Here is a 16291-nt window from a genome sequence, read left to right as displayed (position 1 = left end):
AAAATTTAATTTTTATTTTCACTTCTATCTTACATATATAAGTATATAAATTTATCTAGAATGTCACAAAATCATACATTATTTTTTATTAACATTATTTTATGATTTTTTAAAATATAATTGTTCGACTTTTTACCACCACTGTATTTCTACTGTATATAGATACATGCATATTTGTATATAAATATATAAACTTGTCTTGTTTGAAATATAATTTATTTATATTCATTAAATCTTCATTTTTAATATTTAAATTTAAAAAAATATTATAGTATCTATTCACAATGGAAACCGCGCTTAAATTTTGATCATGAAACTAAATGTTCTGAAATGAGTTACGTTTCTTCGGTTAAAAGTCGATCACAAGTATGTGCTTCTGCAGCAAACGTCAAAGTTGAAACAATCCTTAATAAGAATTTTTACTTATCGAAGAAAAAGTGATATTTTGAAGATCATATTATTTAAAAAAAAATTCTATTACTGTATTCCTCACAGTGACGCTGTGAGATTGTTGTTGCAATTATTCACAGCATTGTTACCGTTCTAATACGTTCATGCAATGTTAGTTGGCTCTCTATCCCGCGAAGCATTACATTATTTTTTTAGTGGCCACTTCAATGTTGTGATTATTTTCACATCTGATTAATTGTATCGTGGTCGAGTAAGGCGAGGTACGTGGTCGCATCATGTTTTGGGCAAATAATTACGTGTCATCCCCTAATATCGAGGCTCTTCTTAACAAAGAGGTAAAGAAGTCTTTTTTCAGATAAAACTGTTTTTCATCATGATTTAAATTTTGTACATTAAAAAAAATTTGTCAAGAATCCAAGCCACGAATGCAATATACATTTTACTCTTATATTTCTATCTTATTTCATTGTTTTACTTAGCTCAACATTATGTCTATTATTTATTTTCTTGTATGCTATTATTTCTTTCATATAGTTTTAATACTTTTCCTTAATAAAAATTTGTAAAATATATTAATAATTTTTCGGAAATGTTGCAAAACATTAAATTTTTTATGACAGTATGTAATATCTGATAAAGAAAATGAAGTGCTTTCTTGAAAAGCAATACTATGCTTAATAACTGTCATAAGATTTAAATATTTACTATTATGTTCATAGTATTTATATATTTTCTTTTAACCTTGTTCCTTCTACAATAATTTAGTAAATTGTTTCATATAATACTTAGTTATGGTTTTGATACTTTTATAGCCTATAAAAGGAATAATGATGTTTTATAATAATTCCACATTTCAGTTTATTAAATATTTATTTTTGTGCTAATATTAAACAAATTAAATTTAATTTTGTCTATAATTTTAGGATGTTACGTTGCATGAATTAATGGATGAAGAGGACATACTACAAGAATGTAAAAGCCAAAATAAGAAACTTATAGATTAGTAAGTAAGATTAAAACACATTTCTATAAATATTAAATGATATACATATCGTAATATAATATTATTTATAGTCTTATAAGATCTGATGTAATGGAAGAGCTAATAACAATTACAACTAGAGAACCATCAACAGATATAGAAGAACGATGGCGCTATAAATATCCAAATGTAGCTTGTGAGCTACTAACGTGTGATGTCCCAGTCTTAAACGAAAAATTAGCAGGTTTGAATAAACTTATAACAATTTAATTTTTCTGTATAGTGTAAGAAATATATAATCTTAAATATCAAAAAGAATTTTAATAAAAATTCATTGTATTTTAGGCAATGAAGCATTGTTGGCAAAACTTTATTCTTTTATTGATACAGACCAACCATTAAATCCTCTTTTGGCATCATTTTTTAGCAAGACTATTGGAGTACTTATTGGTCACAAAACTGTTCAGGTGATTATAAATTAATGTACCAAATTTATTAAAATTGAATATATAAAACAATATAGAAAGTAGTTTTACATAATAACACTTTTTGTAATTAAAGTATAATTACATTATAAATATTAAATATCAAATTACCTTTATTTTATTCCTTGATCATAACCTGAACTTTCAAATCCCATATTTCCATCTTCTCCACCAGAACTGGTATTCGTATCAGTTCACTTGTTTGCAGCTTTTAGAGTTTTTGAAAAGTCGTCAAACATGTGTCGATCTGCTTTTGCAACATTTAGAGACATCTGCAATTATGGACTTAGTACTGAAGCTTGTTAGTCAGGTTGAAGGAAATATGCGGCAGAATATATTAAATGTAAGAAGTTTGAAATTTTTATCTTTAATATTGTAGTTAATTGTATGCAAAATTTAAGTATTTTGTTTTGTTTTATTGTATTTGACTATACTGTTGTGTTTCAAATTTTATCTACTTATTTTTTATTGGTTTAACAGTGGTTGGATAGTCAACAATTAGTGCAAAGAGTGGTAAAATTATTGTCCCCAAACTCTGAACCAAGTAAACATGCAAATGCTGCACAATTACTTTGTGATATGATCACTGCTGCAAGAGAATATCAACGTACATCTACAGCACGTACTGGTCCGGATCCTATTTTAAATACTCTTGAGTCGTAAGTATAAATAATGGAGATATGAAGATAATTTAAGATATTGAAATTATATTTTTTATTACAGAGCAGATACAGTAAGCCTGTTACTAGAGACTATTTTAACTGGAGAAAAACTAGAAAGTAGTATTCTTGGTGGAATTCAGGTACTTCTTACACTTTTACCAAAAGCTAACAAGTAAGGATGTAAATTATTTAAAAAAATTTTTAACCTCTTGCAAGAAAGTTTACATATCTTATTAACAGCTATGTTTGAAATTTCAGTGGAAGAAATGAGGATAGTGTTCAAGGAAATGGTATTGAAGATGAGATCACGGACAGTGAAGAACGTATAAAAATATCAAATGCAACTTTGCCTTACTTAGAACAGCTTCATAAACTTCTACTCGATCCACCTTATGTAAATATTATATTAATATTATATGCTTTCTCTAAACAAATGTATATGGCTTATAATATTGTTTAATATTTTTATAAAAACTAAATATCTTTGCAATGCATGCAAAAAATTATTTAATATAATTTTTTAAAATCATGTCTTTACACTACAGAAACCTCCTGTTAAGACAACTACAGGTGTATTAGAATGTCCAGTTGGTATTACGCGTTTACATGTTGCAAAGTTGTTTACAACATTAATGGCAACTGAAAATGTGAAGGTTTATGAAGCCTTAGTAGAATTAGGAACATTCCAAACGTTACTTGTAAGTGAATTTAATAATCATTCAAAATTCAATGTTTTATAATACTAAAAATGAATAAGAGATTAATTTTACTCTTTTTAAGGATTTATTTTTTAAATATATGTGGAACAATTTTCTACATACTCAAGTACAATTTTGCTTGGCTTTAGCTATTAATTGTGATTTTAAAGATACAAATGACATTATTTATGTTAATGTAAGTGTTGCAATCAATAAGATTAAAAATATTTATTTTTATAATATATTATAAGTACAAATATTTTTGATTAATGTAATTATATTAATTTTTAGATATTTAACAAGTGCAGATTGATAGATCGAATTTTGGAAGCATGGGACAAAAATGACAGTAAACAGTATGTTAAATAGCAATTGTAAAAGAATATTGCATAAATTTATATTTTATAGTAATACAGCAATTTTAATAAAAAACGGACGTTTTTATGTTTTAGAAATAAAGAAATTGAAAATAAGCAAGGATACATGGGTCATTTAATAAACATTGCAAATAACATTGTTAATCAACGTGAAAAAAATGAAAATTTAGATAAATTCTTGAAGGATAATTTGTTACCCGAGTGTCTTAATAAGTGGGATAATTTTGTAAATGTTGAATTGACAAAAATTAATAAAACTCATCAAATTCTTTTGGTACGTATACAAGTTATTAGATAAATATCATTTATCTTCCTATTAATATTAGAATTGTCCATCATTGCTTAAGTTATAATTCGAATTTCTAGGGTGGAAAACCTCAAGCGTCCATGACAAGCTCCAGTGAAAATCCAGATGAATATAGTTCTTATCCTCAAGAAGAATTTCTTCAGGTTCAACGAGTTGAACAGGTTAGTATAACATATTTTTATACAAAGTAAATATAGACAATAAAAAAAAGGTTGCAGAAAATGTACATAAAATAAATAGATTATTATAGATTAAGAAAGTTTATTTGTGAGTTATAATATTTTATTATTTTTCATAATATTATATAACATAAATAGTTTTACACCAATTATCTGGGACAACATATGACATCACAATTTCCTGAAAATTTTGGATTCCACGATGACCAATTTAATGATGGCGATGACGCTCTTCAGTAAGTAAAAATATATACTTTACTACTAACACTTTATTGTTGATAATTATTATAATTGTATTTGTATATATGTCCATGATTATAAAGTTGTATGTTGCAAAACAATTAAAGAAAAATTAGAAAAATAGTACTATAATAAAAGAACATAATATGAAGCTATACATATCTTCGCAATATCTCTTCTTTTTTATAAATGTTATTATAGTAATTCAGTTGATCAGTTAACAACGATGAGCTTTACTATCAGCGAAGAAGATCTAGACAAAAGGGAAGATATGTTCAATAAGGTACAAGTTACGTTAATAAAATTTGTTCATGAATATTTCAAGCTTTAACTTTTAACGATTTTATATAGATATGTCAGCAAAAGCAAAAGGCCGATCTAGAGGATTGTAACACAGTAGTCGAATGGGGCGATGAAGGAGAACTCACTTTTCAGACGGTTGTAGATAAACGTGACTGGCCAACAAAGCAGCAACATAATGATTCTAATTCATCTGATGAAGACGATGAAGATACACGAGACATGCATATGGAAATTGATTCTACAGAGTGTATGGATTAATTTTCATAATTACTTTCAGTTTTTATTTTCTTTTACGAAATAAATGTTCAATTCGCCATCAATTTCAAATACAAAAATTCTCAACACTTAATTTTTAAATTTACAACACTGCAGCATTAACATTTGTTATCTCAGCTTGGGGTTCAACGGAACCATTACCTACCAATACTACACTTCCTGAAGTGAATCCATGGGACGTTGTACCATCAGAACCAGTTGAATCTACTGGTTGGGCAAATTTTGATAACTTTGAAAACACTCTTAACATGGAGAATGCTGTGATAATAGATAATAAATTGTGTGATGATGGTAAAAAGGAAACGTCGAATATAACAGTTGAGAATAAAATGGATACTGCATTGGGAAGCAAAGCAACTCTAGAAGCTATTGGAGCAGGTGACATGAAAATTGGAGATTCAGTTGATAGTACCGCTTCATATATAGAAACAAATATAAATCATCAAAGTACAGAGAGTAATTTGTATTCTGGTTGTACTGCCGATAAAAATGCAAATCCAAGTGAAATTGTAGATAGCAGGTAAATAAAAAGTATTTATATATTTAAAAGTATTGCATATTTAAAAATATAATGTAAAATATATAACATATATTTGCAAACTTTAGAGAAATCAAGTGTGAAGGGAACATAAAGAATACGGAAGTTGCAACTACTACGGTACAAAATGAAAAGTCTTCAAGCGATTATAAAATCCCATGTAACTTAAAAAATGTATCATCGGAAGCTGTATTATCATCAACAGATACCAAATGAAAAATTATTTGTTGAGTATGGTATTGCAATAGATCAACAAAAAGTCATATCAAGTATAAATTTGTACGAATGATCAGAATATATATTACGTCCCTATATTTTCATTAGATCACATTAATTGTGCTTCATTGCGTTGGCGCCTGGGTAACAACTCATAGCAGGGTATAAGTATGGATTGAAAAGTAAAAGACTAACCGACGCTCAACTATAAATAGTTTATTACTTGATGTATATGTCTATGTTCTCGGATCGCCAAAGTTTCAATTATAAATACAACTTCGTGAAATACAATTTTCCAGATTTTCTTAATGGACATTGTTATTAAAAATTTCTTTAGGTTGTTATTTGTACGTAATTAATACAAAAATTTGATTAAATTGTCACGCATCCTTCGTGTTGCAAATTTGGTATAATATATTAGCATGATGAAGTAGATAAAGTACAATTTGTACAAAATCGACAAATGCCAAGAAAATCTAACTTGGTCGCCCGATACCTGTTCTCACAAAAGTATTACATACTGATGTGTGTGTGTATATGTGAATGTACATACATACATATACACATACATACATATATTGTAATGTTTTAAGTGATACTGATACGAGGCTGCTTAAAAAGAATCACCGTAAATAATAATATTTAATAAAAAGAACTGGTGCTTTTGCTTCTTCGTTCGATAAGGCAAAGGTACTTACGTGCAGTGCCTATTGTTTGATTAAATGTTTGCTCGTGCAACGATGCGATATAAACAAGAAAGAAAATTATGTATTTTTATTACGTTGATGGTAGTGCTCATCCAATGTATACACATGTAATGTAGTGAAGTATTTCAATGATGAATGTACTTTCATTTGCATTCCAGAGAAGAAACTTTAGTAAAACTTAGTAACTATAATGTTTTCTCAAAATGATCTTCCAAAAAAATATAGTATTAAATTGCAAGGATCGAAATTTTAAGTAATTTGTATTTTCAATAATATGTATATAATTTTTTGAAACAAAATTTTGTGATCTGTTTCCTAATTGTCTAAGAAATTTTGTTTGCTTTGAAAATTTTTGGGTATAATAATGTGTTTATAGTACCGTACATGAAATATTGTACATAAGTAATAAATATAAGCAGTGTTCAGAAGTAAAAAAAGATATTATTATTCTTAATACTTTTGTTTCGTATTATTATGTAACATTATTAGAACTATAAACGTACTGCATAATGTCATATATATATCATAATTAAAAACATTGATATAACATCTTAATTCATTGATTTATAAATTATAAAATATTTTTATGGAAAATGCTATAACTCAAATGTACTGCAAACATGATCGAGATATTTCTAAACAAGAAAATAAAATCATAAAATTTCTTTATATTTTACCACATACTAAAAAAACGTACAAACAGTATTTTAGTTATTTAATTAAATCACGTGTTATCATAATCCAATGATAATGCTAAAAGCATTTTGTCATATTTAAAAATAGTATTTAAATACAACAAGAAAATGTTACAGCTTCTAACTTAATGAATTACAAATAATATTGTTCATATTAATAAAAAGAATTTAACAAGAAATGACTAGGATTTTTATTTTTTAGTTTCTTATATAGAATATACAACTAAATAGGATCACCTAAATATCTGCTTTATTTATTGTGATGTGAAAAGCTTCTCAAGACAAAGTTACACTATTTCAAGGATGTAACGATGGAACTAACTTCTTCTCATGATCATTTTTTTTTTACAAGATTTCAAGTCATCAGTGATTTCTTAAACAGAGCTCTAGAATTTGAATTTTCTAATTTTGCCACATACCGATTAAACATAATTAAATATTATATATATATAATATATATATATATATTAATATTATATATATAATGTATATAATATTCAAACGCAATAATTATAATTCAGACTAATTATAATTGAAAAAATATAATTTCGACGCAAATATCTCAAGATTAAATAACTGTAACAGTATGGTCATTAAGGTCGCTGAGTTTGTTTATTCACGCTCTACAAGGATATCGAAAAATAAATATAAGATTCTATTTTAAAAAATTGATGACAACCTTGAAATTTCGTAGAAATTAGTAGAAAATGATCATGAAAGAAAGCCATTTCCATCGTTACATGTGACCCTTGCAATACTGTAACTTTGTTCTGAGAAGTTTCTTAATTGAACAATAAATAAGGCAGATATTTATGTACAAAACTTGGTATGTAAAGTTCATAAAATCTATATACTAAATTTACTATATAAAATATTCAAAATACAAATAACATTTGCACTCTTAATTTCATTATGATAAGTAAGACGGTAGTTTATTAATATTTATCTTTCAACAAAGAATTTTCATCGTACATTTAATAACTCAAACACCAATCACTTTCTTTGAGAGAAATATTTTATCTGAATAGAACAGTTTTATTTACATAAATTTAAAAATTGAATAAATTCCCGCAAAATTTCTCATAAGATAATAATCATGATAATGCTAACACAAAGTATGAAATATAAGATAGATTAATAGATTTAATAATTCCATGCATTTTAACATTTTTGTATCACACAATCTCGAGACACTAGAGACCTCTTTTTAAATAGTGTCAATACATTACGTTATGTAATCTGGAATTTTATTATAAATTTACAAGAATCTTTATACAAGGATAGTTTACGTTACGTTAACGTTTCCTAAAAACATAATTATTCCTTGAAATTCTATAAAGTCATTCATCTTTTGCTTATTTCATCTGTAATATTACATCGCAAATGAAGTTGCTGTGTTCATGCTGTTGACATCTTAAAATTCATTCGTAATCTATTAATCATAAGTATATATTTAAAACACTTATTCGACTGATATACTATTACAATTATATACATTAAAAAAAAATATGCTAACATTATCATTTTTTATCGTTAGTTGTAGCTTAGAAGCAAGATTGAAGTCAATATAGTAAGCTGTATTTTACATGATTACATCATACACATCAATCTCTCAAAAGGTAAAAATTTATTATTAATTTTGTGAACATTTGCTCAGTGTACAATTTTACATATTTACATATTTTATTCTTTTACATTATTCCACACTCGGTTTTAAGAATGTGCGTAGCGATTTTGGTTTCATCTTTGAAATTCTTTTCATACTTATTATTCTTAAAACTTGCTTTTTGTTAAGTACTCTTTCTTATTTATTTTTATCATGTCATAAGAGATATTATGAATATAATTATATTCTATACCTAATTGACAAAATATTATTTTCAATGTTTATCTTTTAGTTTAATGGAGATAGCCAGAGTCTTTCAAGTTCTTAAGAAATACTGGTTTGTAACGTTTATCCCGACCTGTACTATATTTGCAATTTGTGCAGATTTGAGACATACATATTTGTGGAAGAAACAATTAGCTGAAAAGGAGCAACTAAAATCAAACATTTAGAATGCCAGGATTATCACCAGTAGCACGACAAGCTATAGCAACTGTTATTTTTGCATGTTTATATTACACTGGGCGCCAACTTTACAACTATGGCTCTGGGTTAATAATGATAGACTATCGTGATAAATCAGCTTTATATGGAAGAGAATTAAAACCCGGAGAACCTCCATCTTGGCCATAATTTACTCTTATATTATGTTGTATTATATATAATATATTAGTTGTCTTCTAAGTACATCTGCATTTTAAAGATAACTATATGTATGCAAAATAATAAATTAGTAAGAGGAAATAATAAATCATGTAAGTTATAATGGTTTCATTATTTGCTTATCTATTAAATAATTGATGTACAATTGCTTTCCTTATCAAATAATTCCTTATATTGTTTGTTCTTATTCTTTTTTATTCTTTTCATGAAAAAAATAAAAGATAAAGAAAGTATATATATTCCATATCTGTAGATATTCATTTGCTTAAGGAATTTCCCATTTGATTTATCTTTGCACATATCTTTCATTAGAAAAGTAAATTAGTTCAATAATTGTAACATAATGTAATGTATCAATATTTATCTTACTACACTCAATATTATTTAATATTATTTGTAGATCATGTATCTTCATGTAATGAAAACTTCTATTATATCATTGTACTGCAATAGATATATTTCGTTAAACAAATTTTTGTTCCTAGAATATTTCATGTACCGAATGTATTTATTTACATTAAATTGTGTTTATAGTTATATATAAACATAATAATTAGATCATCTATTCATAGAATTAAATATCAATGAATTTTTATATTTGAATTATTCTACTGCAAAAATATATTTATTTCTCAATCAGATTTTGTTTTGTGTTAAAAGGATATCAGATTTCACTAGTGTACTAATTTTTCAACGACATATATGTACTAATATAGGCGCACCTTAATACAAAAATAAAACTAGCAAAAAATATCAAAACGTTTCGAAGTTTTATATTAAAACTGTCCAGTAATTTTAATTAGCAGTAATTTATCTTCTTTGAGGCTATTGGAAAGAGTAAAACAAATTAAATAGAACTTATATAAAATATTGTACAGATTAATTACTAAGTTCTTGAGAATTTTGTAATTTCTATAGTTTTTGAACCTATTTCAAAGGTTTCCCCTAATTTAGATATTTTCAATTTGCAAGTCTATTATAAAGGGGGCGCTATTATTGATTCGTTAATTCAGGGCCATCTAGATGGCGTTCTAAAGTCTCCATGCAAAATTACTTTTTATTTAATTTCATATTATTTCATTTTAAACGATATGATTTATACAATAAATATATAACAAATATTTTATGACTCTTTCTTAAGGTAGTGTTTGTACATTTTCTATATTTAACCAGATTTAACGAATTAATATCTTCCCACCTAATATGGAGTACATATCGACATGCGCGCGCATATTGATTTGACCAATGGTTCCGTACATTTTACTGAAACCAGTATCGTAGATAGAAAATGAGCACCCAATAATATGCTACACGAAGAAGTAAAATAATGTATGATAAAATTAGTAATAAAGTTGTAAATGTAATCGAGGAAAATTACATTGGGAAACGTCATATTTAATTATTACAAAATTAAATATATGTTATAATAATTAATATACATTAAATTATTAAAATAACTGTCTCTAAGTAAGTGAGACAACTTCTTGTTTCATTACTTTTTGGTCGTTTGAAGTATAATTAATATTTGAATAAAAATGGACGTCAGTTTTGTAACAACAAATACATATATAACAAATAGTTATTTTAGTCCTACAAGAGTGCATGTTATATGAATTAAACTAAATATAGTTTAAATATTCATTAGAAACGATCATCGAAGTATTTGAAAGACGTAAAATGAAATTTTTATGGTTAAAAGGAAAGAGAGGATAGGGCGCAGGTGAGGTTTATACGGCAGTGTAAGTTGCGCCGTTGGCAGCAAAATGGTGAAGAGCAGAGGGGGTTAGGAGCTTGCATCGTTGCAGCGTTGCAGTTGTCCGCCATTGCTAGGGAGTTAACTTGAATACTAGGCTAGGCGAAGATCTCGGTGCTTACCGCGTGCCCCCTCTCCCTTGCATCGTGGAAAAAACTATTTAGTGATTTCGTGTTACGATTTTGGGTATTTTGAGATCCGGGCGATTTCGAATCGGTCTTCGTTCGGAAGGAATGGAGAAGAGACAACAGACAATGATTACAACCAGTGAAACGGGCTTACATGCCAATCTACTAACAACGACGGGCCAGCGTCTTACTCCGACAGGCAAAATCAGCCATGCCAAGACGCGTGTCTATACGCAACGGTATCGCAAAGAATGGGAACAAATGCCCGATTTTAAAGGTACTTTTCGTTATCGTTTATTGCTTATTTTGAAATAGCACGTTATCGGCTAAAACGAAAACGTTTCTTCAACACTTCAACACATATTCTAACGTATTGAATATCTTCGTATGTATTTAATCGGGTCGTCACAGTATTAAACAATGATGTGTTTGAATAATAGCGGTTAATTATTTTTAGAGGAAATCATTGTCACGTGCAATAGTACAATCGACTTTATTTTGTTTTGATTTCATCAGCGATAGATACTTATTACGATTTGTAACATCTTCAATTTGCCACAGTATTCTTCTTGTATCTTATTTTCTTATTATAGTATACCTAGAATTGTATATAACTATCGTGTATCACTATTTCGAATTACGCATTATCAATCTTTGTAAAATTTAAATATAATCGTTTATATATATATAGCATAGCTGGTCAAATTCGTCCATACTTAAATAAGTCTCACTTGACGCAAGATTTTTTTGTAGAAATGGGAAAATTCAATGTATTACGTACGCGACACATGACTGTAGTCCATTCAACGAGTCGAATCAATCGAGATAAATAAAACCACGTGATCAAACTCTAGGGGAAACAGGGTCGGTTATAAAATTTCAATTTATTATAAAATAGAAAATTGCTTTTCTAAACATTAATCTTGTAAGTCTTTTCCACGGTCATATAAACAGACCTGGACACTCGCTAGGGGAAATTGCCCATTGAGTGAAGCCTAAAAAATTCACATAGCTGACAGAAGTAAGGGTGTCATTTTGCGCCCGATCATATAAACAAATCGAGTATAATTATAAAATTTCACTTTTGGGTATAAAAGTTATATACTCTTCTCAATAAATATTTCATTTATAATAGCATTTATTATTTAAGAGAATATTTTTAATATTTTTGTGATAATAATCTCTTTCAACATAAAGTTTTTTGCTTATACGTATTTCCTTACTACTATTGTATTAGAGGTTAGTACTAAACTTATAATTTTTTATCTTTCTTAATTTAAGAAATATGTAACATTTAATTTTACAGCTTTTATTGTCTGGGTTTATTATGATTGTTTCAATAATAAAAGAAATGTGAATAAAAGAATACCTACCTAGTCAATTTTAATTATTCAAAATAAACCGTAATTCCTCCCGCATACACGGAACGCGCCTAGCTCTGTCGACCATGTTGATTTTTCAGCGGATAGATGCTTTTATCTATGCTTCCGATATAGTATAAGATATAGTACAAGAAAAACTGTCACATCCTCTGCACATATTTAAATTTCATATCTTTTCTTTAGTTTCTGGAATATTTTTTGGCGAAACTTTATTTTCTTTTAAGAAAATTCAGATCTCTATAATTTTTGTACTGAGATATATTGGATACATCAATCTATATAAAACACAATACAAAATAAACAGTGTTTTGATTGTGTATTCTGCAAGATATACAATCCTTTTTGCTACTTTCTAATTCTTTCAGATATCGCTAATTGGAAAAAGCAAGTGAAATTATATGAGTTCAAATATAAAGAACATTATATGAAATATCTATAAGAAAGAACATTATATGAAATATCCATAAGAAAGAACTAAAGAGTAACAGTGTTGAAAGAGTTCTTACAGAGATAGTAAAAATAACTGTATCTACCAGGAGTTACCTACCACAGAAGTTTCTGAAATAAGGATTGAATGATTATATTACCCAATTTTAAGAAGATTACATTTTATAATGTACTAAAAGATGATATTTAAATGTATGCGAATTGACCACGATAGTTTTCTACATGATACAGAAGATTTAAGAGTAGTAGCTACATAAATGTACAAGAAAGTGATTTTTCATTTTATAATATCTCGAGATTATAAATGCGACGACCCTGTTTTCCCTAGAATGTGTTCATGTAGTTATATTTACCTTGATTGACTCGATTCGTTGAGTAAATCATAGCGTTAATAAGTTACCAGTAAAAGTATTACCAAGGCAACCTTCGATTCGATGTTACCATACAGTTAAAATGTGTTTAGTAACACGGTATATTCGGCAGAATATTTCGTAGCCTTTCGAAAGAGAGAACAGTGCGCTTAAAATAACAAACAAAGAAATATTTAACATGATATTTTACCATAGGATGGTTGGCGTCCGTGCCGTTTCAATCAACACGAGCTTATTGTTTGTATTGCAAGAAAAATCTCCATGCGCACCGACTTTCTTTGTTAAAACATACATGTACGATGAAGCATCAACGATCAGCTTTGTCACACGAAGCGGAAGAAAAGAAGAAGGCTGCAGCTCGAAAGGCAAATGCGGTAGAGGAGGTTGAAATAGAAGAAGTCGAGGAAATTGAGGTTTATATTCTTTCCATTTGTAATTAGCTTTATACTACTTGAATAAATTAGATAAAATTAAATTATATTTATGTTATAAACGGATACATTACGGTAAGTAATATTAAACAGAAATTGATTAAAGCATTTTTTAATTAGGCTATTGAACATACTCAAACTGAAGTAGAAGAAAATGAAGATGAGGTGGAATATGTTGTTGAGAGATTAGAAACGGATGATGAGCTGGATGAAGCTCAGATTAAAGATCCAATTGAAGATGTTGGTGCTGAAGCTGAGGATGAAGAAGAAGAGGAAGAAGATGATGTAGAAGATATGCAGATGCAGATGCCTTCTGATGAAGAAGATGTTAAGCATTCGATAAAAAAGATTAAGATAGAGAGGGTGGTGTGTGATTTTTTTATTTGTATGGAATATACGTTTCATAAATTAAATTCATGAATATTTCACATTATTGTGATCTAATTACATTAATTTAGGAGAACTGCGAGGATTCCTTGACAGAAGCTATGGATCATATGCAGAGTGAATATTTGGAAGAAAGTGATAATCATGAAACTGTACAAATGGAAATAGTTGTAGAATCAGAAGATCAGAGTAATTCAGATATGCAAGTTGTATCGATTCTTCCTGATACTGAAGATTCTAGTAAAGAATCGTCGAAGGAATTACGCGAAAATGGAAGAGCGATTCGACGAGGCGACAGTAAATTAGATAGAAAATCTGCAAAATTATTGGTAAATGTATATAACAATATAAAAGAAATATTATAAATGATATTTTAACAAAAGGTTCAAATAAAATATAGTTATAAATGATGTTTTAGCAAGATGAATGCAAACAGCAAGGAGATTCAGGAATAATGGTGGCATGTCCATTACCTATTTTAGGTACAGCTTATCAAATTAGTTCCTCGGTCGCACCTAGTACTAACACCATTGGTGTTCTTCAACCAGTGAATACAATCCCCATTGCACCTGCGCAAAGTAAAACGATTACTTTGACGACGGGTGGAAAAACTCTGACTTTGACAGGTGGTACATTCCAACCTGGTGCTCAGTATGTGCTGAGTAAATTAAAGGGTAAATTTCCTACGTTGGTAATGGCTGATAAAAAAACTACAATTGTAGCTAATCAAGCAGAGGACACCGCGAAAGGCGCTCAGATAAACAAGGATCAGTTAGATGTAGCAAGTACTAGTTATCAAAGTCCGAAAAAAGTATGTCGATTTTTGGTATTTGCAAATTAATGGTATTTCTTGCCTTATCAATATTTAAACATTATGGTTCTTCCAGCATGTACTTTTAAAAACCGTTAATAGTTCAACAATTAAAAAACCTCGTATTTCAACTCACGTTGTAGACACTAGTAAAGGTTTACCAATTGGAGGTTTGCAAGTTAGCCTTTATAAGTTAATGGATGGGAGGTGGACTTTTTTAAATGAAAGGTATAATACTGAAATCGAATATTTTTTGCGTTTGTCATATCAGAATCTATTAATTCTACAATAAAGTACGCAAAATCTACCTTCCTTTGTTCCAGTAATACGAGCCCGAATGGTCGGTGCGTAGATTTGGTGGATAACATGAAAGTTAATTTCACAGCTGGACGTTATAAGATTCACTTCGATGTTGATAAATATTTTACGCTAAGAAGGATAGAAACAATGTATCCGTTTATCGAGATTGTTTTCGACGTAAAAAATCCTGCTGGTCACTATCACATACCAGTGCTTCTGAGTCCATTTGGTTACACCACCTACCGTGGTTCCGAAAGATAAACATTAATTAAGTCAGCACGTGTTTTTCAAGTATTTTATTTCTTTGTAAAAAAATTAAATTTCACAAAAATAAATACGTTTTACTTTTTAACGTGCAGATTAGGATTAATACACAACAAACGTATTTTTACTAATACGTGGTTGATCATGTAGAAGGAACTATTAGGTGTATACGATAATAATTCCCGCGAGCTTTACGTTCATAGTGTATATGCGTTATTAATTTACAGCTATTATTTCCGTATACACCTAACATTTGTAATCTTGCATTCAACGGCGTAATGCGAATTAGAATGAATAAAATTAATATTCTTTTATTTATATTTCTGTTAGTTGCATTTTATGAAAGAAGTTATTAGTTGTATATGTGTGTACACGTGTTTGCTATACGTGGGGAGAATATTATGAAAAAGTGGAAGATGTATAATCATTGGTAGAATTGTTAAATTGTAATATCAACATTTGTGAAAAAATATATTTTATTTCTTAGTTTATAAAAGTTTGATATGTTCGAAAACGAATCAACTAGTTTGTCAACTATTTTGCGATTATCGAAAAATCGAAACCGGGACTACTAAACTGCCTTAGTAAGGATACATTCATCGACAAGTTAGACAAATAAAGTTGGAGGAAGCATGCAATTACGATAACCGGATAAAACTTTTATACAAGAAA

General features: G+C 28.4%; 2 protein-coding genes across 6 annotated transcripts; both read left to right on the top strand.

The window, feature by feature from the left end:
• The first annotated feature begins 337 nt into the window (after nt 1-337).
• Nucleotides 338-5965, top strand: Fmt (phosphatase 6 regulatory subunit 1-like protein fmt). 4 transcript variants are annotated; one of them, XM_072022401.1, is made up of 19 exons: nt 338-746; nt 1335-1414; nt 1486-1637; nt 1739-1860; nt 2054-2221; nt 2359-2537; nt 2602-2712; nt 2799-2934; nt 3086-3238; nt 3321-3434; nt 3530-3594; nt 3691-3889; nt 3982-4083; nt 4240-4337; nt 4543-4624; nt 4693-4891; nt 5038-5440; nt 5527-5684; nt 5783-5965. In XM_072022401.1, the coding sequence occupies exons 1-18, from the start codon at nt 687-689 to the stop codon at nt 5672-5674; spliced, it is 2571 nt and encodes an 856-aa protein (XP_071878502.1). In that variant the 5' UTR covers nt 338-686; the 3' UTR covers nt 5675-5684; nt 5783-5965. The 4 variants fall into 4 exon arrangements, with proteins under 4 accessions (XP_071878502.1, XP_071878501.1, XP_071878500.1 ...); XM_072022400.1 differs by having other exon boundaries at nt 5527-5689; XM_072022399.1 differs by having other exon boundaries at nt 5527-5694.
• A 5069-nt stretch (nt 5966-11034) lies between these two features.
• On the top strand, nt 11035-15707 carry LOC139992451 (uncharacterized). Of its 2 annotated transcripts, XM_072013306.1 has the most exons (8): nt 11035-11503; nt 13622-13839; nt 13978-14223; nt 14316-14573; nt 14663-14870; nt 14967-15055; nt 15132-15283; nt 15379-15707. In XM_072013306.1, exons 1-8 carry the CDS (start codon nt 11332-11334, stop codon nt 15614-15616), a joined length of 1581 nt encoding a protein of 526 aa, XP_071869407.1. In that variant the 5' UTR covers nt 11035-11331; the 3' UTR covers nt 15617-15707. The 2 variants fall into 2 exon arrangements, with proteins under 2 accessions (XP_071869407.1, XP_071869399.1); XM_072013298.1 differs by having other exon boundaries at nt 11037-11503; nt 14663-15055.
• The last annotated feature ends 584 nt before the right edge of the window (nt 15708-16291 follow it).

Source organism: Bombus fervidus, chromosome 2, assembly GCF_041682495.2.
Source record: "Bombus fervidus isolate BK054 chromosome 2, iyBomFerv1, whole genome shotgun sequence".
NCBI lineage: Eukaryota > Metazoa > Arthropoda > Insecta > Hymenoptera > Apidae > Bombus > Bombus fervidus.
Note: the sequence above shows the minus strand (reverse complement) of the source record. Positions and strands in the feature narration are given on the sequence as shown.

Bases quoted from the DNA above. Each gene is read 5' to 3' on its own strand.
- Fmt (XM_072022401.1), top strand. From the start codon at position 687: ATGTTTTGGGCAAATAATTACGTGTCATCCCCTAATATCGAGGCTCTT. The intron at 3,435-3,529 runs GTAAGTGTTGCA...ATTAATTTTTAG, and splicing joins ATGACATTATTTATGTTAAT to ATATTTAACAAGTGCAGATT. The intron at 4,084-4,239 runs GTTAGTATAACA...TAACATAAATAG, and splicing joins AGGTTCAACGAGTTGAACAG to TTTTACACCAATTATCTGGG.
- LOC139992451 (XM_072013298.1), top strand. From the start codon at position 11,332: ATGGAGAAGAGACAACAGACAATGATTACAACCAGTGAAACGGGCTTA. The intron at 11,504-13,621 runs GTACTTTTCGTT...ATTTTACCATAG, and splicing joins ACAAATGCCCGATTTTAAAG to GATGGTTGGCGTCCGTGCCG. The intron at 15,284-15,378 runs GTATAATACTGA...CCTTTGTTCCAG, and splicing joins TGGACTTTTTTAAATGAAAG to TAATACGAGCCCGAATGGTC.